This window comes from Sinohyriopsis cumingii, unplaced genomic scaffold (genome assembly GCF_028554795.1).
Source record: "Sinohyriopsis cumingii isolate HCF-2022 unplaced genomic scaffold, ASM2855479v2 utg000622l, whole genome shotgun sequence".
NCBI lineage: Eukaryota > Metazoa > Mollusca > Bivalvia > Unionida > Unionidae > Sinohyriopsis > Sinohyriopsis cumingii.
The window spans coordinates 4,920,902-4,943,190 of record NW_028315918.1 but is presented as its reverse complement, the minus strand read 5'-3'; the positions used below and the strand labels follow the sequence as shown (position 1 = coordinate 4,943,190).

At 40.2% G+C, this 22,289-nt stretch overlaps 2 protein-coding genes across 2 annotated transcripts in view; both read right to left on the bottom strand.

Annotated features, from left to right (window-relative positions):
* The window catches only part of LOC149773709 (baculoviral IAP repeat-containing protein 7-like), a 118,539-nt gene that overhangs the window by 86,114 nt on the left and 10,136 nt on the right, over window positions 1–22,289 (bottom strand). The gene's annotated exons all lie outside the window — the stretch shown is intronic.
* The window catches only part of LOC149773710 (uncharacterized), a 34,023-nt gene that overhangs the window by 8,795 nt on the left and 2,939 nt on the right, over window positions 1–22,289 (bottom strand). The window contains exon 2 of the mRNA XM_089946171.1: window positions 529–629. Within this exon, the coding sequence (XP_089802297.1) occupies window positions 529–616 (88 nt within the window). The 5' untranslated portion in view covers window positions 617–629. The remainder of the gene's footprint in view (window positions 1–528; window positions 630–22,289) is intronic.

Below are 22,289 nucleotides of genomic sequence, written 5' to 3'. Positions count from 1 at the left end.
TCCACACTATTAAATGGTTTCTCGGATTGCTTCTGTTATCGCTGTCTTCTTGTCTTTTATTTTTCTTTAAAATGCGAACACATGGTGTTGAAATAGGTGTTGCTCTAAACAAAATTAATACCAAACCTACCTTGGTAATTTCATCTCTCTCTCTCTCTCTCTCTCTCACACACACACACACACACCCACACACACATGCACACATTTTGTAATAATGTCAAGCAAACATATCAGTTGTGTTTTCTTGATTGTATTTTCTTTTTGTTATAGACTAACGTGTGATGACTAAAATCAAGAATTCAAACTGAACATTTAGTGTTCTGAATTTAGTAGATAGTGTTCTATTTTTTGTGATAATGGCTGTATTATTTAAATCCTGATCTGGGAGGCTTGAAATACCCACGACTCTCTATACCCTCCCCCCGTTTTTGTTTTCTCTCTCTCTCCCACCCAGCCCCCACACACGTCAACATACAGTCACACATACAAACTCTATTATAAGAAACAACAACAACAAAAAACCATTACGTTGTGTTTGTGTAGCGGTTTCTTTCTTTGAAGAAACCGACATCAACTGCAAGCAACATACAGCGAGGACAAAAATGCGTTCTGCCATGAGTCACTTCTATCTGAAATAGTTAAAGATCGTGAAAAAGGCATAGTTGTATGATACGATATAAATTCGTAGACGAAATGAGGAGAAAGAATATCGCACAATAGCAAAAGAAAGACATATCTGAATGCAACCTATTTTAAAAGTATCATCGCTACATCATTCTTTGCGACATCATTATTTGCTACATTAGAGAACTCATGGCTACATCATTATTTGCGACATCATTATTTCCTACATTAGAGAACTCATGGCTACATCATTCTTTGCGATATCATTATTTGCCACATTAGAGAACTCATGGCTACATCATTCTTTGCGACATCATTATTTGCTACATTAGAGAACTCATGGCTACATCATTCTTTGCGACATCATTATTTCCTACATTAGAGAACTCGTGGCTACATCGTTCTAGCGACATCATTATTTGCTACATTAGAGAACTCATGGCTACATCATTCTTTGCGACATCATTATTTGCTACATTAGAGAACTCGTGGCTACATCATTCTTGCGACATCATTATTTGCTACATTAGAGAACTCATGGCTACATCATTCTTTGCGACATCATTATTTGCTACATTAGAGAACTCTTGGCTACATCATTCTCTGCTGCAGCACATCATTCTTTGCTACGACATTTGTAGACGGAGAAGAGTTTAAATCTTCTTTGTGAAATGCAGAAGGTGCATACTTCGAAATTTCAAAGACTTGCACATTACTGTGTCCACATTAAAAAGTCATTGATACATGTAAATAAATATGCATATAGTTTTAAAGACAGAATAAAAACCAAGAAAAGACAACAAAAAAAGTTCATGAAATTCGTCATCTTTCTTTTTCTTCTCCATCATCATTATCATCATCATCATCATCATCATCATCATCATCTTATTATTATTATTATTATTAGTAGTAGTAGTAGTAGTCTTTGTAGTAGTAGCCGTAACATTATGACTTGTTCATAAAGTTCATAAAATCCATTTCGGACTTACTGAGGCAGTTGGATATTGCAAATTCCGTTTGTTTCAAATGGCTAACATTTGTTCTGACTCCTAGTAAACAGCGTGTTTATTACCAGACCGCTGCTGAATGGATTCTCTAATTAGTCTAGTGCATGTTGGGGGGGGGGGTGAAAGAGAGAGATAGGAAGGGAGTAATAAATTTAATATGGATATTATAACGTTGTCTCCTAGGATGTTTTTTTGGTAATATCGTAGGATGACGTACAATTTAAAAATTTTAAATAGATGGATATAGAGCTACTAGCCCCCCATTCAGCAATGCCGACGGTCTAGGTGGTTAATATACAAAAAATAAAATGTGAGGAATAACAATTTAATAACAGATCTAAATAGTCATACAACACTAGTGAATTTCCACAATTTCTCCACTAGGTCGACCTATTTAGTCTGCCAATTTCATCATCTGATGTGCAACGTGAGAGTGTTTCCACCTGTCCCTGCTACTTTACTCATCTGTATTATTTCCTTTTCATTGATTGATACTCCAGTACCCCTTCCGTCCCTCGACTATGTCCTTAACCCTTCCACTTCCTTCACTTCCGTTCTCCAGTCTGCCTCCAAATTTCTGCCTCCGTTATTCTCTCCGGTCCCGTGACCTCTATAACAACTTCTCCCTACTTCGTCACCTTTGAGTGACACTCAGTACAACCTGAACAACTCCAAACAGCACCTAAAGCTTCTCTGTAAATTAAAAGGGACGTATAGTCTAGTCTCCCTTTCGACCTAGACAATCTCACACCCTCATACAACCTTTAATCAGCATAATTGCGATTAAAATCATTAGGTCACGCATACACTCACATCGAAATATACCATACATGCTTGTACGATAGAATAAGGGTAATACTACAACAACGTTATCAACGACTCCTGCTACATAAATCAACAACTTCCGTGATACGAGTACACATTTTTAATTCTCGATATAGTAACTACCAACATCTCAACACTCAGACGCATTCCTTACCTTACACATCATAAGAGGTACACACAAACTTCATATACAAATATGCTGATACTTCACGATATGTTCACAAGGCCGACATGCCTAACTCTGTATAGTTCACAACTATGTACTCAAATTAAAACTTAAAACAAATATAAGTTCTAACATACCTCATTAATAAATGCAGTGGTTCAATACGATGCACGCAGCAGCAAATTACACAATTAATTCCGATCACAAGCTAACAATCTACGTGATTCAGTCTTGTATATTATTATATGCTCATTTTTTCCCCGTTAACTTTACATTGTCAGAATCGTTTAATATTCCCCGATACTGAATGCGCGCGACTATACACATATAGCATTCACGTGAATAAAGGAACTACTTTCTATTGTAAACAAACAATGACGCAGACGCACTTTTGATTTGTAAACAAATCATAGACACTCGCGTAAGAGGCTCTTTACGTTGTGTTTGTTTAAATTTGTTTCTGAATGAACTACAACATGTTTCGTGGACTGCAAAAAAAACCAAGCTGTTTGGCACATTCCGCGTTGACATAAAGTTACGGATTTAGGCGAGCTACATTATATAAAAGACGGAAGATTAGGTCCTTACAAATAACATACAAGTGACAAGGCATATACTGTCTTCTTTATCTGGTGATAAGAATGGCAAAATAAAACATACTTAGAGTTTTACAACCTTAATTTCCTCAAAATGTTTTTTCTTAATTCTGAAAATCCGAGTTACATGAGCCATATCATAGGTTTTCAATCTGGATTACACATTTCGAAATTGTGCTGTAATTTCGATGATAAGTGCAATTGCATCCTCCTTACTGCACTCAAAATGAAATAAGCATTAAATTCCATAGCGTCTTTTTGATAATTGCAATTGAAAGACTTCATATTTTTCCCACGTTATGATTTCAAACATTCAATGACAGAAACAAAAACACATTTGCAGACGCAAACACGCTTTTCCCGCGCCACTTCAATCCGATGTATTTTATGTATAATTTGCACAGATGAATCCAGTCCAAAATCACAAACTTTCGTCGAATCGAAACAAATTACCAAAATATATTCATTCCAGATCAAATGGAAAAGTTGTTGCAATGCGCATTCATTCACAATATGACGGCAAATTTCAATTTTAAATAGACACGCCATTTTCTTTCGAAAGTTATGTCGAGCGCGCGACTAAGTTCAAATTTATATCAGCGGAGTTATGTGCGCATTAATAATGATGTCATTGTGTAATGACAAATCTGCGCTTGTGTATTTAGTTTGGAATACGGCATTCATTCATTTACATTGTTTCTTGTAGTGTATATTGTTTATATTATTAAACCTTAGGTAGAATTAAAAAAATGAACATATAATAAAAAGGTTACTGCATTTGTATGGGAAAATATGAACTCGTTTTGTCAGAAGGATATACTGCACTCACAGTATTCGTGCAGTATTCCATCCCAAAACTCGTTCATATTTTCCCATACAAATGCAGTAACCTATAACTATTAATTTCTCGACAGAACATTACGATAGGTAAATAACTCAAATACGTAGGTGAGATTAACTTTAATAAAGGTAACTTCTACATACCAAAATAGTTCTAGTAATCAATTTCTACATACTACGCACAAACGTACAACATTCCGTTACTGATGTTCAACAAATTCTGGCGAAGAATTCGTACCATTAAGATGCTTTTCAAGTCTGAATTCCCGCCCTCCCTTTTACGAATGACGAACATTCGGAATACGCCTGTTACAATTCACTCTCTAACTTACTAGACCTCTGCGTTGGTCAACATCCTGGCGAGTACTAAAGTGATCGTAAAATGACCTGTAGAATAAGGGTCTGTTTCGGACAGGTGCCCCGCCCATATTTCTATAACTCAGCCCTGATTTAATACTGGGGTCTCTCTGAACTGCAGTCTTCCTAGTTTCTCACGCGCATGTCAAATTTCTTTCTCTCACGGCTTCGGTGTGAATAAACAACCATTTCCGGTTTAACCAGTTACTTCGTCCCTTTGAAGATAGCCACCCCTTTGCTCCCTCCAGTGTCGATTCAAGCCACAGTCTTGCGTAACAAAGGTCAGTCCCCAATGTTGTAGCAACATTCTCCACCCCAGGTAAGTTGTGTCCATGAGGGCAGATATTGTGTATCAAAATAATTTACGCACGAGCCGGTGGTGTTTTACAACTTAGATGATCCTATTTAGAAATATTTTTAGTTGTCTTTTGTTTATTGTTTATTAAATTTTGCGCAAGTATCACTTAAGTGATATGGATGACATGCATTGTTAATATTGTTTATATTTAGACTACGCTTTCTATTTCCTTTTCTTCAAAATAACATACATTACTGAAAATATATCTCTTGTAACAGGATAACTCTTACCCCAGTCAACCAACAGAGTTATCTCTCTTATTTGTTGCTGAGTACATGGTTCTTTCCTCGTCAAATTGAAAATCTAAAAATATACTCTATGACAGGCATGCTTAAGAAGGTAGAGAGTAAGTTAACTTCACGAAAAAGTAACGTACATGTGATACATACAAATAGCCTCAGATTTACAGCGTATTCATAGGTAGGTATCATTTATAAACCTTATAAGTGTGATTTAATATTACGAAATTAAAATGAGCATTTATGTTCATATGTTTGCAGACTTTTAAAGAGAAAAATATATATAAGCTTCAGAAAATAACATAGGGGTCGTTGATAAAGACTGTTATGGCAGAAAGCGAAATGTATGGCATGAAGTCCGAGGTACCTGCTGGTGATGAAGGATGAGTGAGCTATCGAATTGTTGTTCCAAAGTCATATCGACAGGAAGATTTTAGTCGAGCCATTTAGGACTTATCAGATCGTGACTCACGTGTGATCGCCGAAAATGAAAAGTGCTGTATCTAAATACTCTAGATCTTGTCAAACTTGTCAAATGGTATTTATTAGAATAATGGTAAACTGTATCGTTCCTTTGCCTAAGTCCCGTTCAGGCAATCAATACAGGCTGACCAAAATGTGTGCATTAGCAGCAGAGGGGGCGAATCGGACATTTGGCCCAAACGTCATTTGGGTTAATTAATACCTTCTGCACTCAGCGGATCCGGCGTCGTCAGCGCCTGGTAAAAAAAAAAAACGACGTCGTCGTCGGGGGGGGGGGGGGCAAATCGAACGTCATTTAGTTTAATATACTTTCTGCACTCAGCGATCCAGTGTCGTCAGCGTCGGGTAAAAAAGCGCGACGACCGCGTTGATGTCATTGCCCCCTCTGCTGCTAGGAGTTACAATGAAAATTATTTACAACTAACCGAATATTTGGTCAAGTCCGATACGATATCGTGTCCGAGGATCATGTAAATTTATCGTTACAAATCCATGTGGGGTCGACTGAGCATGACTAAAAAAGTTTCGAAAAACATTAAAGTCCATGTCACCGCCGCACCATGTCTGCCAAATATTTCGTAGCGTGTGTGTATCAACGCCGTTGAACACAGCAAGAATATTACAGTTATCTCTGATTACTTTTGGAATCTGAGTGTATCGTTGAGTGACATATATCACGTCAGTGTTTTTATGCCTGCCTCTGGAAAATATCCTAGCTGGGCTTTTTTGATTGTCTAACATAACATCATCGTACACGACTAAATTGTTAACGTCGCCATCAATATCATCAATACCTGGTGCATCATTGATATCTGTAATAAACTCAATAACATTTTTTTCAGTGATCGCTGATGCATTCTCGTTAAAATCTTTCAACACATCGTAGCATCGTTGATCATCTACGCTAGGGGCGATTAAATACAACTTATCCCACTTCATCCATCTCATTATTAAATTAAGTAACAATTGCGTCTTGCCGGATCCAGATGATCCGATGATAATCATCCGGATCGAGTTTGGTAACGCTGCAACATGCTTAACTGGTTCTCTTGTTTTAGTCGCCGAAAAATCAATTATATTCATGTCTCTATACATAAATTATGGATCTATATTGTGTGAAGTGTAGAGTGCGTACTGGCACAAATGATATGACAACCGTTACAACAAGAAATAACAGATCGGCACTTACTGATAAGTGTGTACAATGCGGTATAAAGAAATTTAGATTTATTTCTATTAGACCCGGGGATGTTTTAAAAAAAAGCGAGGAGGTGATATTGCAGCCAAGTTATCAAAACTCCCCGGAACACCGTGGGCAAAGTATCCAGGAGAAAAGCACCTCCCAGGATATAGCTACTGTGGCCCCGGAACACGATTAGATATCAGACTCGATGATCAAAATCAACCCAAACCCGGTGAGTATCCAATAAACGCTATCGATAAGGCGTGTCATGCTCATGATGTTGCTTACAAAAGTAGCGATCTGCAACAGCGTCATATCGCGGATGTAAAATTAATTCACGCGTTAAATGCTATTCCTGATAAATCCTTCAAAGAAAAATTGGCCTCATGGTTGGTAAAATCGGCTATGAAAGGTAAATTAATGATGGGCGCTGGTAATTAATAACAACATGGAATCCATCTATTATTCTCCGAGAGGATACTGGAAGGGGAAGGCCGCAATTGGTAAGCTTGCAAGCGCTGCAAAAGTAACGAGGGCCACTGCGGCTAATTGGTTATCCAAACAGGCTATATGGCAAATTTATCTACCACCGCCTAAACAAATCAACTTCTCGCGCTTTGATGTCAGCGTACCTAATGAAGTTCATCAGGCTGATATACTATTTCTGCCGCATGACAACGGTTACAAATACGCGCTAACCGTAGTTGATGTTGCGAGTCGATACAAACAAGCGGAACTGTTAAAAACAAAGTCAGCAACTGAAGTAGCCGATGCGTTTGAGCGGATTTATCGAAGAGGTCCTCTGCGCTGGCCAAATCTATTACAAGTTGATCCTGGTAGTGAATTTCGCGGCGCTGTTTTATCAGCGTTGAAACATCATAGCGTCGCGATACGACGAGGTCATACTGCGCTACATCGTGATCAGGCAATTGTTGAATGATTCAGTCGGACTCTTGCTGAACGGTTATTTGGATATCAATACGCAAAAGAATTCATCCAAGAAAAACGATCTCGTGAATGGGTCAAAAGGTTGTCAGGCGTAATTGCAGCGTTAAATAACGAGATTACCCGAGCAATCAACATGAAGCCCAGCGACGCGATTAAAAAAAAGTATATACCCAAAAGATCAAAAATAGATAGCGTTTCCAAGCCGATTCTCGGCGATGTCACTGTTAGATATCTATATGAACCAGGAGAGCTTGAAGGCGGTAAAAAAAGAGCTACTGATCCTATCTGGAGTGTTACCACACATAACATATCAACGATAACACGATCAACTGATAGACCACCGATCTATAGACTGGATTCAACTGCCCCACAGCGGGGGTTTACACGCAAGCAACTACAAGTGATACCTGACGATACTCAATTACCCCCGCGTGGTCTTAACTAGCGCCGTTGCGTCTATTGCACTCAAGACAGGTCAACCTCACATTGTTTTTGACATGACCGAGACTGTTATCGATCCTGTCCACGGTAAATTGGCGAGCGTCTTTATCCGAATAACGCCAGCGCATTATGCAATTACAACTCGCGCAGTGATTATTCTGTTGTTGTCGTAACGCAATTATTAATTCGGCATCAATATCAAAACGCCGCTGTTTTTTTTTCTCCTGTTGGCGGTAACCCGAGAGTTTTCTATCAATGACGCTTGCATCGATGATGTCGTTGTCACTGGCTTCGTCAATAACAATTCTTCGAAGCTGATTTATCCTCCGTACTCTGGACATTGCAAGATAGACTAGATTTGACCATTCGATGCGATTATCAACCATCCAAACAATTGTATCCGTGATAGTCAATCCCTGCGAGGAATGTATTGTTGTTGCATATCCTAGCGTCCACGGGGATTTATCAGCACGTAGCGCGTCCTCGACGACGCTGATATCAACGAGCACGATATCATTCAGCACAAGAATTTGTTTTTCTGTCCGTCCTGGAATTTCAACTTCAATGTTCTGCCGCCGTGTATCCGCGGGTCTATAACATAACGGCACTGGGCGCGTTGGAAACTTTTCCTTATGCAACGTAAACAACTTTTGCTGAAGTGTGTCTCTGACTATCTTTCTACTCGCTACAATCAAATCGTTTGGTCTCCATGTTTTCCAAAATTCATTCATTGGAGTTTCCGGAATCACCTCGCGGATTATTTCACATTGAATTCTGTCCGGCTGTAATCTGATTAATTTCTTAACCTCGCGCAGTTGTTCATCAAGTGCTCGGTAATCAGTATCGGTTTCTTCATAATAGTCCACAAAACCCTTTAACCAATCATGTGGACCCTCGCCGACAAATGGTGGTGGTTGGCCATGATCTCCGCACATTATCACCGCTGTATTCGCGCGCAGCAACCACTCAAGAAACATTTGTAAAACATCTAACGAAACAGTACATATCTCATCCCAAATGATAACCTCAGGAATAAATTCTTCACCCATTCGATCAGGAGTCCACTCACCGCCGCTGTATCGAAAAAAGCTGTGATAAGTAACGGCGTCAACATTTCGTTGTTTTATCTCTCGCGCTAGTCTATGGGTTGGTGTAAGCACGATTATACTTGCCCGCGTTCGAAATAATTCAATTGCCCGAGTCGTCTTTCCTGACCCGCCACAGCCGCTTAAATAAACTGTTTTGTATCTACAAATTGGATCAGAACACGGTGGTGCATTAGACCATTCTGATAGATTATCACCGCGTAAGTAGTTGTTCTCAACGGTGACATCTGCTGATGGTGAATAATCGCGTCGTATTTCATTTTTCATTCTCCATGTACCCCAACTCTCGTCCGGATTAGTAAGCACAGCTACGTTGCTTTTATACTTTACGTCAATATAAAATGAATCAATCGCAACTCTAATTGCGGTGTCGGGAAATCTATTTAACATTGAAAATAAATTTATGCAAGCATAACCCAGCATAGATGCCCTCAAATGCGGGTATGCTGGGCTGTCTCCATCGCTGTAAGTAACAACTGTACCCAACCTTGTTCCATTGGACAAGAAAGCTGTTTTGCAGTTCACGTATCTATTTTTCGCCACTGCGTCCTTGATTACGAAATCATATTCTGCGTCATCTATAATCAGCCGTGAGCAATATCGTTTGTAGTCGCAGTTTTTTCCACCTTGTGTGAACTTACCAATTATTCTTCTACCGAGATCTTTTGCCTCGCGGTTTCGTTGGTTGAATATCTTTTTGGACCATTCGATGATATATTCCTTGTCGGCATCAATCTGTTTTCTGGATTCGTCAATTATACTATCTAGACGCTCGGGTTCTGGTAACCAGACTTCAGTCTGCGCCCGATATGATATAATCGCGTCGCTGACAATCAACGAAACTAGCATTTTACAATCAATCATATACCGTAGCAGCGCTATTGGCAGCCACTTCTTTTCAGACATGTGTCTACCGATCCAAATATAGCAACAGCGATGAAGTCCTGCCGCGAATTCAAATGATACTATGCGAGCGAATCCGGTTAAATCAAAATCAGGCAGTGGTCCATTAATAGCAACACGAGTCATTTCATGTCTGGGGTGTCCAAATCGTTTGAAATACTCAGCGGCGGATCCATACCCAAGAAAACTCGCTGGATAACAGGCAACCATATCAACGGAAATCATAGCGTCGCGGTTGTATCTAGTGTTCCATAATCCACCGTGATAGTATTCCAAACAACTGGATTGTACATCCGGTAGAAATTCCTTGCGTGTTGGTCTCCACGCATTTTTCCTTGCTGCAACATGAGCCGCAACCGATGGAATTGTAAAACAATTTGTTAGCAGTTGTTCATCATGCTCTTCAAATTCCATGGCGGTTTTTTTCATCTTGTTGTGAAACGCTTCAGTGCGATATAATTCACCGTTTGGTCTTACAAACTGATCAAAGGTATCCGCATCGTTTTCAGCGCTGCGAAGTAACCACACTGATACAGGGTCGTTTTTACACAAGTAGGCAATAGCATCAAATAGTTTCCTCTCCGCGAGAAAACCATCCTTGGAGAATTGTTCTCCCAGGAATTCTTCAGGTATATACTTTACTGTTCTATCCCGTGGAAATATTGTGACCGCGGGCGTCCATGCGTGTTCGTTATGATCAATAATTTTGATTGGGGCTCCCTTTGATTTATACTTTGATTCGTATAATACTTCACCGGTTATTGTTGTAACGGTTATTGGAAATCTCAACGACGTTTCTAATCTCGCTATGTCGCTGATGGTTGCTCCTCGCTCGCGCACTGTCTCCCCCCATTGGTTGATTTTGCTACGTCGTAAATTAGTCAATTTGTTTCCTCGACACGTATTTGTAAAATGCTCCATTATTCGTTCTGCTACACAATTTACCCCCGTTGACTGTTTCATCGGCGCTAGTTTTCCGATATCAGGTTTCTTATTTAACGGGTATATTCCATAAACAACTGCTGTTTCAGGATACGCTCGTTCATAGTATGGTTTGTCAATTCCGGTTAACAACCCCGGCTTGGAGTCGCGGCTAACAATCACTGTTTTCTTGTCGCTGAGAATTGGTTCGAATTTATCTCGTATAATCCAATTTCCTGATTCCATCCGGACAATGAATTTCACTCTAAAGAAATACTTTTTACCGTCAAGTTGTGATATTATCGTTGCTGCGCGTTTGTCGTTCATGGTAGCATCAACAACGCCATCAATTCGAAATGTTGACCAACTATGAGATGCACCATCACGCTTGAATTCATTGATACAATCACGGATTTTATTTAACAGGGTTCTATCGTTTATTGCCGTTTTTGGTGCGTCTTTGAGGACTCTATCGAGATTGAACTTAATATTTTTCCAGGGCTTAATTGCTGCTAATCTCTTGAACTCCTCCATATTATAATTAAAACAAGTATTTAAATGAAAGAATATAGTATAATGAATCACTGCAAATGGTTGATGATTGGGTCGACAACCCCGTGCAATAAATCATGTAGAGGTGAATTTTGTGGATATCATTTACAAAGCGTTCGTAATGGTTCTCTTGGCCCCCTCCCGTGCTTGGTTTGCCACCTTGGTGTAAGAGGAAAATCGCAGTTGTGTATCAATTGTGGCGGAAAGCGATACAGAGAGTTAAAACGTTATTACGACAAGCGAATAAAAAACTCCGTAATTGACCCCAACAACGACAGGATTATAAAAACCCCTCAGGACTACATTGAAAGGCTTATAATTAAACCAAATAATGAATTAGACAAGTAGTATTATTGTACAAATGAACCAAGAATTTCTACCTCACCCTGTGCTCGTTAATTATGAAGCATCTCGTGACGGCGTTGTTAGACATCGTATTCTGAAAAAGCCAGTTGGTACTGTAAATAATCAGGGGTATTTGATAGCTGGTGCCGGAAAGAAGAAATATCTTGTTCACAGGGTGGTATATGAAATATTTAAGGGACCAATCGAGGATGGTTTCGTTATTGATCACATTGATTCTGATTGTCTAAATAATTCTCTTACGAACCTGCAATCCATTACTCAAAGTCAGAATAACAAAAAAGGTAAAACAGGGAAACGCGCAAAAAAAGCAAAGAGTGTCAAATCGTTTGATACAATAACGCACGAAGAAAAAATATTTCAGTCAATGAATGAAGCCGGTAAATACTTTGACATTTGTAGAACCTCAATACGATTTGTTGCAGAAGGAATACAAAATTCAGCGATCTCAAAAAAGACCGGACACAGAATTCGATTTTCATATGTAACATCAAGGGGAATAACTCGTGATGGTATGTCACCGACAGTGTGAACGCTACAATCTATTACAATTAATAAATTGTCTGTTTTAAAGAAAACTGATGGAATAAATTGTCTTTACAAACAACTGTAATATTCTGTTTTATGTTTCATCGAAGTATTTAGTGTTGTTTAAACGCTATTGATAGCGTTTTTTAAGTAATTTAACGAAATACAATAACACACCTTGTGACTGACGCGGTCGTATTAGTCACCTTATATAGCAAGTCGTCTGTATAAAGCCTGGGGCTTTAAGCGAAGCCCAACCGACCAATCAAAAACAATCACATACCGTTAACACGGAAGTGTGGTTGGTCTTTTTTCAATCATACAACCGAGGTTAATTTTATAGGTTGTTTTTGATTGGTCGGTTGGGGGCCCCGTCGTTATGTGTTTATGCCGTCTGTGCCGTCCCATTACCCTTTGGACTTACTTGGATACGGTGGTAACCAAGGAGTTCCGAAGTCTGTCTTGTATTGTCACCTTCCAAAGCATATCCTCTGGGAGGCCTAACACGGTGTTTGCCGAGTTAGACTTCCCTATGGGGATCTAATGTTTCGGGTGTCTTCGGGCTTTGCTTGAATGCGGTGGCAATCAAGGAGTTCCAAAGATATATTGTCGTATATGTCAATATATGTAACCGATGGGCTCCTCTGACGTCAAAAGGCGCCAGCGGGGTTGCCAAACGGTATTGGTGCCGTCCCTTAATTAAGTACATCACTTAATTAAGTACATCACTCTCTGTTAACACGAAGATGCGGTGGCAACTTCATGTTATACGAGTCCATCAATCACGCACATATTTCTCTAGGCAGTAAAGATGTTAACAGCACCTTTATGTGCCTAGAGTTCATTTTGTAAAAACATTTTTTTTTTATATTAGAAATAAGATGTTTATAAGAATATGAATATCGAAGACATCAATAATATATTAACCGAGATTTCAAAATTGAAAAATCAAGGAATTGAATTATCTGATAGTCTTAACAGTGAAAGAATATTATCCGATTATGAAATTATTAACGAACAATCGAAACGGGGGCGTTTTACCCTGGCCCGCGAGTACGCTCTTGTAAAACGATTACAACATACGATTAATGAGAACCTGTACCGCAATGACGTAAATGCATTCATTGGGTTATTCACTGCCGTTGAAACAATACGAAAAAAACTCGGGCGGCTTTATGAACGACGGCGGGAGATTTCTGTTAAGATTAAAAACATTAGGAAGATTATAGACGAAAACTCCGTGGAGCCCCCAATTTAATGGCATACCTGTTCACGTAGCGTACGGAAGTGAATTTTTACGTTGTATACATTCCCCCCCCCCCCCGATAGGTCGTGGTAACGTTTTAATTACAATAGTCCTGTAATACTAAAATAGTAAGACGATTGCGTCTGACGCGACAGGTGTTCGGGTATATTCCTGCCACAGGATTGAAAATTGATGACTCGGCGGGAAATTAGAAATTGCGGAGCAATTTGCAATAATGGTAGGTGAATCACTTACTACTCGGCTAGCCAGAGAGCGGCTAGCAGCGCTTAAAAAGTTCATACCGTTACGAGACAGGGTCCGAAAACAACTTCAAACGCGGCAACAACTACAAACTGATTTTGCTGTTGGAAGCGAACAACTCTTTGCCCCGGTAAAAAGCGCAACTGTGCCCGTCCTCGGTGCGCTTGAAAAGATAGCAGCTCAGACCGAACAAACAAAAAAGTCTCTGGAAACACTTCCTGCGGAAATAGCAGTCGCTACAACATACCAACGGCGGCGAAGACCACCACCACTCGCTATAACAGACCCACAAGAACCTTATGTTACAATGGCTGATGAAGAAGAACTAGGCGCTACTGCAAGAGCACCAGAAGAAGAAATACCGGAAGAAATACAAGAACAAGAAAAGATAAGGGCGGGGAATATACCCCGTAATGTACTTACAAAGTCCGCAATAGATCAAATTAGAGCCTTCGACAGCGATGAAGAATTGATTGATTTTACTGCTACAAATTTTGCTAAGGGTACACGAGAGAAATATATCAAAAGCGGTTACGAGAAAAATATAAAGTCCTTAAAGGATTGGACAAGAATAGTGTATTTAGCAAGTAAATATAAAAATGTACTACCACCGCGTGATGATAATTATGTAATATTCCACGAGAATGTTGAAAGTAAAAAACCAAAAAGAGGGAAAGGATACTCTGTTGGAAACTTTTCTGGTAAAAAAATCCTACGGTTTTTCAAACGCTAGTGTTACTTGTCCTGGTAATGTTCTCAGTGATATATCACGGCTGGAAGTACTAATCGGAGGAAAACGAGCCGGAAATAACTCTACGGAAATAATCAATGAGGCCGCTGATATTTGCAGGCGTTTATTTGCAGGCGGTATCATGGACATTAATGTATATCGAACGTTCATAGACGAACTTGTGGATGATTGACCAATCAATCACTAATTGGAAAACTGGTGTTTTTATAATAAAGATGATCATACACTACAACCATGATAAACCAGTCAGCGTCTACGTGGTAAACTCACGATTGCCTGTATACCGCGCGTGGTACGGAGATGGTCTCTGTAGCACCATTGCGGGGTTATTTACAAGAATGGCTCCAAAAGTGGCGCCGTTAGCTAAACAATTATCTATGAAAGCCATTGATGTTATTCGTGATAAGGGAATCAGCGCTATTGGAGATGTTGCCGGAAAGGCGTTTTCTGCAGCAAAGGACAAACTAATGTCGTTGGTGAGAAGAAAAAAACAAACGCCGCTGCGTTCTACAACAGTGATGCCAGCAAATGTCAGCAGGGTAATAAATAACGCGGTGAAAAAAAAACTAGCGTCGATGGCTTCGCCATTGGCGACTCAGTCGTTGGCGACTCCGCCATTGATGGCTTCGCCATTGATGGCTTCGCCATTGATGGTTTCGCCATTGATGGCAACGACGGAGTCATCGTCCACTGATGCAACAACCAACGCGATCATGAACGCGATAGCGGGAAGTGGTCTTAAACCGAAACGAAGACGACGCTGAAAATCGTAGATTAGTTTGCAATTGAAAACATCAACATGATAAATAATAAAATGTTTGCGCGAACCGCTGATCCCGCGTTTGATATGGATGCCCCAGTGCGCAAGGATGATTCTGTCCGTGATTATCAATTTTATTCCTATCAACCACCACAAGCCAACCTACGATGGCGAATTGAACTTCACGTCCATGATACCAGTAAATACTTTTTGCCGTGTGAAGCGTTTATCGAAATCGAGGGAGAACTCGTGACAAATGTTGCCGCTAATACACCATACGCAGATGACCCTCGTGTTCGAGTTGGCTTCGTCAACAACGGTATCATGGCGTTATTTGAGAGTGCCAGATATCTTATTGACGGGCGAGAAATTGAATCAATAGAACGCGAGGTTGATGTTGCAACGACGATAATTGGGCTATCAAGATATTCCGATGATTATACAAGATCGGCGGGCCCATCTATGATGTTCGCAAAGGACGTTACTGATAACGCTGACCATCTTCAGTACATTAACGTGCTGACGGGAAGAGATAACGCAGTTGACCCACAAGCTGAAGCAGCTAATCCAGACCGCAGAGCAAGACCAGGCGCTGATTTCACTATTATAAAAAGTATTAACGGTAATTACAATCTAGGATTTGCAACACGAGTAGGGATGTTGCAAGGACCACGCCGACATTTTTCATGCGCGATTCCACTCCATCACATATTTGGATTCTGTAGAAATGTCAGAAAAGTTATCTATGGGGCTAAGCATACAGTAGCACTCGTGCGAAGGGGCGATGATGACAATGCAATATGGCGTGCTGCTGGCGTCGTCGACGGTAAAGTCGTTTTAACTAAAATAGCATTGTGGATGCCGGTGTTGACTCCATCAGTTACCACGGAAGCACGATTGTTATCATTTATGGAACAGGGGGGAAAATCATTATTGAGTTGGCTAACAACAACGACTGATGCTAAAGAGGATAATGTCGCTGATACATTTACATGGCACCTGGCATCAAAACAAGGCGTTTCAGCTCCACGTCATATATTTATAGCGCTACAGAATAGGGATCGATTGGGTAATCAAGAACGCAGCCATATGATATTTGATCGATTAGGAGTCAGGGAGGTTTCGCTGAGAATAAACGGACAACAGGAACCATCCGAGGATATACAGCTTGATTACGACAACAACCATATCGCACGTGTGTACCATCGTATATTGTCATATATGGGTCGTGATCAAAACGTCGACACTGGTTTGCAAATATCACAACTTGATTTTAAAAACCTGTATCCGATTTATTATTTTTCGTTGGAACATCTTGATTTAACGAGACAATCCGTCGTTGATATACACTTCCGAGCTCGTATAGCCCCGGGTGGTGTTAATTATAGAGTGGTTGCTGTCATTCTCAGCGATAAATCAATGCTGTTGGAAGGTGTTGGTGGACGAATGAGAATCGTTGATGCACCAGTGGAAAATATGTAATTAAAAACATAAATGTTTTACAATAAAAATGTCGTATAGTGTTGTCAGTGCAGAGTTAACCGATGGTCAAGTCAAGAAATTACAAAGTCCGCTAAACAATGTGGAACCACAATAACGTTAAAGCCGTCACAGATGACTGGTGGCAAGCATAAAATATCATTGACGACACGTCAAATAAAACATTTCAATGATGCAATGAGGAATAAAAAGGGTGTTCAAATAGATTTTTCAGCCGCAGCAATCAAAAACATGGAAAAGACCGGTGGGATATTTCCGCTGTTAGCTGCGATTCCAGCGTTGATTGCCGCGGCGGCCCCAGCAGTGGCGAAGGCGGCGGCGTTGGGGGGCCGTTGGTACCGCGGCGGGAATGGCATTGAAGAAGGCAACCGGGAGAGGCTATAAAAAAAAGAAACGAGGACGATCCGTAGCCGGAAAGGGTCTAAGACTACCGGGAACCCCGTATTCATGGTATTCGGGAAAGGGTCTAAGACTACCGGGAACCGTTTATTAACGCAAGAGTCTATGGTTCCGTTATCCAATTTTGATTTAATAGATGCCGCCGACGCGTTAGGATAAAAAACTTCAGAGGTGTTTTTATGAGGGATCAATTACCGACAAAACCAAGGAATATTGAAACCGGTATAATTAACCTCGAAAAATCCTCCGGAGCGGGAACTCATTGGGTTGCATACGCGATTGATCCGCGTGCGATCGTCTATTTTGATTCATACGGGTTAGCCCCGCCAAACGAGTTCATGCGGTATATCCGGGCGTGTTCAGGCCCGGTTTTTTATTCCACGCTGCCAACACAGCAATTAAGTGACCCACCGATATGTGGCCGTGAGGTATTGAACGTACTCGCGGCGATTTCATCATCGCGGAAACCACCTCATGTGGTTGTAAACGAATACACTAGTGGGAAATTTAGAGACAATTACATTAGATAACAATGATTGATATCTGGGGACGACCTATTTCGGCGCTGAAAGAACCCATAACGTCCGCCACCGATGTAAAAAAACTAATTGCGGATGAAATCGCTGAGACGTTGAACCTAACAAGTGTTGACCCAGGTGAAATAGTTGTATTTCAAGATCGCCAGGGTAAATTGAAATCCAGTAATGTGTCGCTGGATGACGTTTTAACACGGAAGAGCGATGTCGCTGAAAACAGTATAGCGCTGTATTCCAGCGACGGACGACTTAAATCAGGTGAATCCATCTTGACGATAAATGGAAAAATAAATACATTGGGCGACAATTATATATCCATGTCGAATTCGTTAAAAAATTTCTATGATAGATTTAACGCGCAAGCAAATCAGTTCGAGGGGATACAAAAGTCTGTCACCGATATACAACTCACTACCGCTAGTTTTTTTGGAGCCCCCCCGGTGACCGAACCGAATCTTGCAGGGATAAAAAATACTATTTTGGAGTTTACAACGCTGTCGGGCCAATTTTACACGTTACAAAAAAATGTTAACAGGATCGATGACAACGTTGATAAATTCTTTGGTAAAAAAAATACCAAGCTGGATGAAATTACAACAACTATAAATGATATCACTGCGTATGGACAGGAAATAAAAACAATCAAAACTGATGTTGCAGCGAACAAGAATAATGTAGACGCGCATACACAGGAAATAGAAACAGTCAAAACTGATGTTGCAGCGAACAAGAATAATGTAGACGCGCATACACAGGAAATATATATACTCATTACTAAGGTTACAGCGAACAAGAATAATATAGACGCGCATACACAGGAAATAGGAACGATCAAAACTGATATTGCAGCGAACAAAAGGAATGTAGACGCGCATACACAGGAAATAGGAACGATCAAAACTGATATTGCAGCGAACAAAAGGAATGTAGACGCGCATACACAGGAAATAGGAACGATCAAAACTAATGTTGCAGCGAACAAAACAAATGTAGACGCGTATTGGGGGGAAATAGGAACGATCAAAACTGATGTTGCAGCGAACAGAAGGAGTGTAAACGCGTCTACACAGGAAATAAATATACTCATTACTAAGGTTACAGCGAACAAGAATAATATAGACGCGCATACACAGGAAATAGGAACGATCAAAACTGATGTTGAAGCGAACACAAAAAATGTAGACGCGTATTGGCGGGGAATAGGAATAATCAAAACTGATGTTGCAGCGAACAAAAAAAGTATAGACGGGCATACATATGAAATAGGGACAATCAAACTTGATGTTGCAGCGAACAAAAAAAGTATGACCGAGAATACACGGGAAATAGAAACAATCAAAACTAATGTTGCAGCGAACAAAAAAAATGTAGACGCGCATACAGGGGAAATAGAAACGATCAAAACTAATGTTGCAGCGAACAAAAAAAATGTAGACGCGCATACAAGGGAAATAGGAACGATCAAAACTGATGTTGCAGCGATTAAAGACAAACTACCGAGAATGACAGAGCAATTTGAAAAAATAAAAATCCCTCATGAGAACGCCATCAACACAGTATACACAATTAGGCATGGATCATTCACTTGGACTCCTACGCATAATATAGTAAATATTACCGCAACTGTTAAGGGCATTTATCGATTGACACTGGTTTCAATGATGCAGTTTAATATATCATCGTCGAGTTCATCCGGGTTTAACAGTACAATATCAACAATCATTGACAAGGATGCAACTGAACGGTTTACAATTTATGCCGTTGATAGAAATTTAACCAGGACAAACATCACATGGTATGTGGAATTTGTAGTGGATCTAAGTAAGTAATTGAAAACACTAGTTCTTTTAAAATAAAAATGACCACCAAGGTAATTGAATCAGAGGTATCACCGACGTCACATCAATATCGATTCGATACCGTAAAAGAATTCTCCGCGAACTTGAAAACGCTTTCCGAACAATACCGTGTAAAAATAAAAAAATACCGTCGAAAAATAACCACCATCGACGTGGCCGTGTACTCGGTGTCCGGTATAGTAGCTGGTACCGGTGTCATTTTATCCACGGTGACCATGATGGCCCCGATCGCTGTTCCAATCGCTATCTCCGCGGCGACAACAATTGCTGGAGTTGCCAACGCAATCACTAAAAAGATATCATCGTGTTCTCAGACAAAAACTCAACGAGTATACAGTAAAACATCAAATAGTATCCGACGCGTACTCGAAATTATCCGGGTTGATCTCGTTGTCGATTGATAATTCGTTCATATCCGATGTTGAATTCTCCACGATGGTCCAGTTGTATGACTCCGCGATGTCAAAAATTGAGGATTTTCAACTGGAAGCTGGAAACCACGTCGCTGAAACCACTTCAATGGGCTTAAAACATTCTCCTGAAAACAAGCAAGTTGTTAATATTCGGTGTTGAAATTGAACACTAGAAACAGCGAATAATAATAATGTCGCTGAACCCCGAAGGGTTTCAATTACTTCAACGGATCGCGGAGAACACCACTCCGGTACAAACAAGTATGATATCAATAACATCAACGAAACCCGAATTCAGTGTAAACTTCCCTTCTCCGATTCCTGTTCACGAGATCGCGCTGGCAAAATTACGGGTATATCACAGTTGGCCTAATATCCGAGCGGAAGCATTTAACGGACAACAACCTAACAACTCGCTGGTTTTTGCATGGACAAATAAGCCCGATGGGACCCCAGACTGGAAAACTGTTTCAATACCAACTGGGTCATACCAAATAGAACAAATCAATAAAGAATTTCAACGCAGGATAAAATCGATTACCACAAAGGAATCAAAAATAGCTATTACGGTTCATGAACCGACGTTATCGTCGACGATTGAAATAAGCACACCGGGGTATATGGTTGATATTTATAACAGTTCAATAAGAACCATACTAGGATGGCCTGAGAATCCACCTCATGAAATCCCCGCGGACTTGCACACGAATGCGCAATCGTATCATGAGATTAATCCCGGGTATCGAGATGATTTGTCTATTATAAAAAACACGTTATTACCCAGTAGATTTATATTTCAAGACAGGAATACCATGCAATGGTATTTTCCGTATAAGGAAACTCCTGAATCGTCCGCCACGGTCACAGTTAATTTAAATGATATCACTGGTGCTTTTACCGAGATTAATCGTAATTACCAATCACAACTAGAACAGCTACGGAAAACAAAAACACGAAAACACGTTGAGGTGTTAAATCAACTTATATCAGACATGGAATATATCAATGAACGAATCGTTAAAACAATATCTGCTAACAGCGATGATAATAAACAAAAATTCCTAACCTAGTATAATACACTGGTCAACAGTGAAATCATTACTGACTTGAAAAGGCCCTAATCTGTAGTATTTTGGTGTGCCGAACACGAATATAACCGTGAAAAATTTGTATTGGCTCTCGTTTTGAAGATATTCATATACCTCATTTTCTATGTTTCACTGTGTAAATTTCTCCAGTAGGACTGCAGCAACATCCGGAATAATGATGTAACATTGCATAATACCATCATGCTCACATCATCCACAGTTGATTGCATCATTTTCTGATGCAATGCAATACTAATGCCATGCGGCTGCTGAAGTAAGTTGACGTCAGCAGTGTACTATACATGTGTAGGCCTATTATACTAATGCCAGGCGGCTGCTGAAGCTGACGTAAGCAGTGTACTATATAAAGCCCAATCAGATAGGTTCAGCATTTAAAATATTTTAGACGTTGTGCGAGACAGTTCAAGCTACTGTTACATAAAACTTATTATTTTATCCATTTACGTACAATAAAGAACAGTAATGCCTCGAAAGTGTGTTAATACCGCGGACAATTTTTGCTATATTTGTGGGGAAGTGACATTTGCCAACCAGAAGAAAAGTATCAATTCTCAAGTGAAGAAGGCATATCATCTTTACTTCGGATGCAAGGTTGGTGACCAAGACAAGCCTTGGGCTCCGCATATATGCTGTGCTACATGTACAACACAGCTTTCACAGTGGTTGAATTGCAAAAGGTCATCAATGCCGTTTGCAGTCCCAATGGTGTGGAGAGAGCCAAGCAACCACCTAAATGACTGTTACTTCTGCTTGGTTCCTCCTCTTTCCGGCGGAATAACGAAGCGAAAGAAGTCGAGAATAGTCTACCCAAACATTCCGTCTGCATTGAGACCAGTTCCACATGGTGAGGGACTTCCTATTCCAGAACCTCCAGCAGAATATTCTCTTGATTCATCTGACGAAGACAAAGGTGAGTCGACCTGTTCTTCTCCTGGTCCATCAGCATGCAGTGATCCAGATTTTCACTGTGGTGCATCATCAACCCCACACAGAATAACACAGGAAGAACTAAATG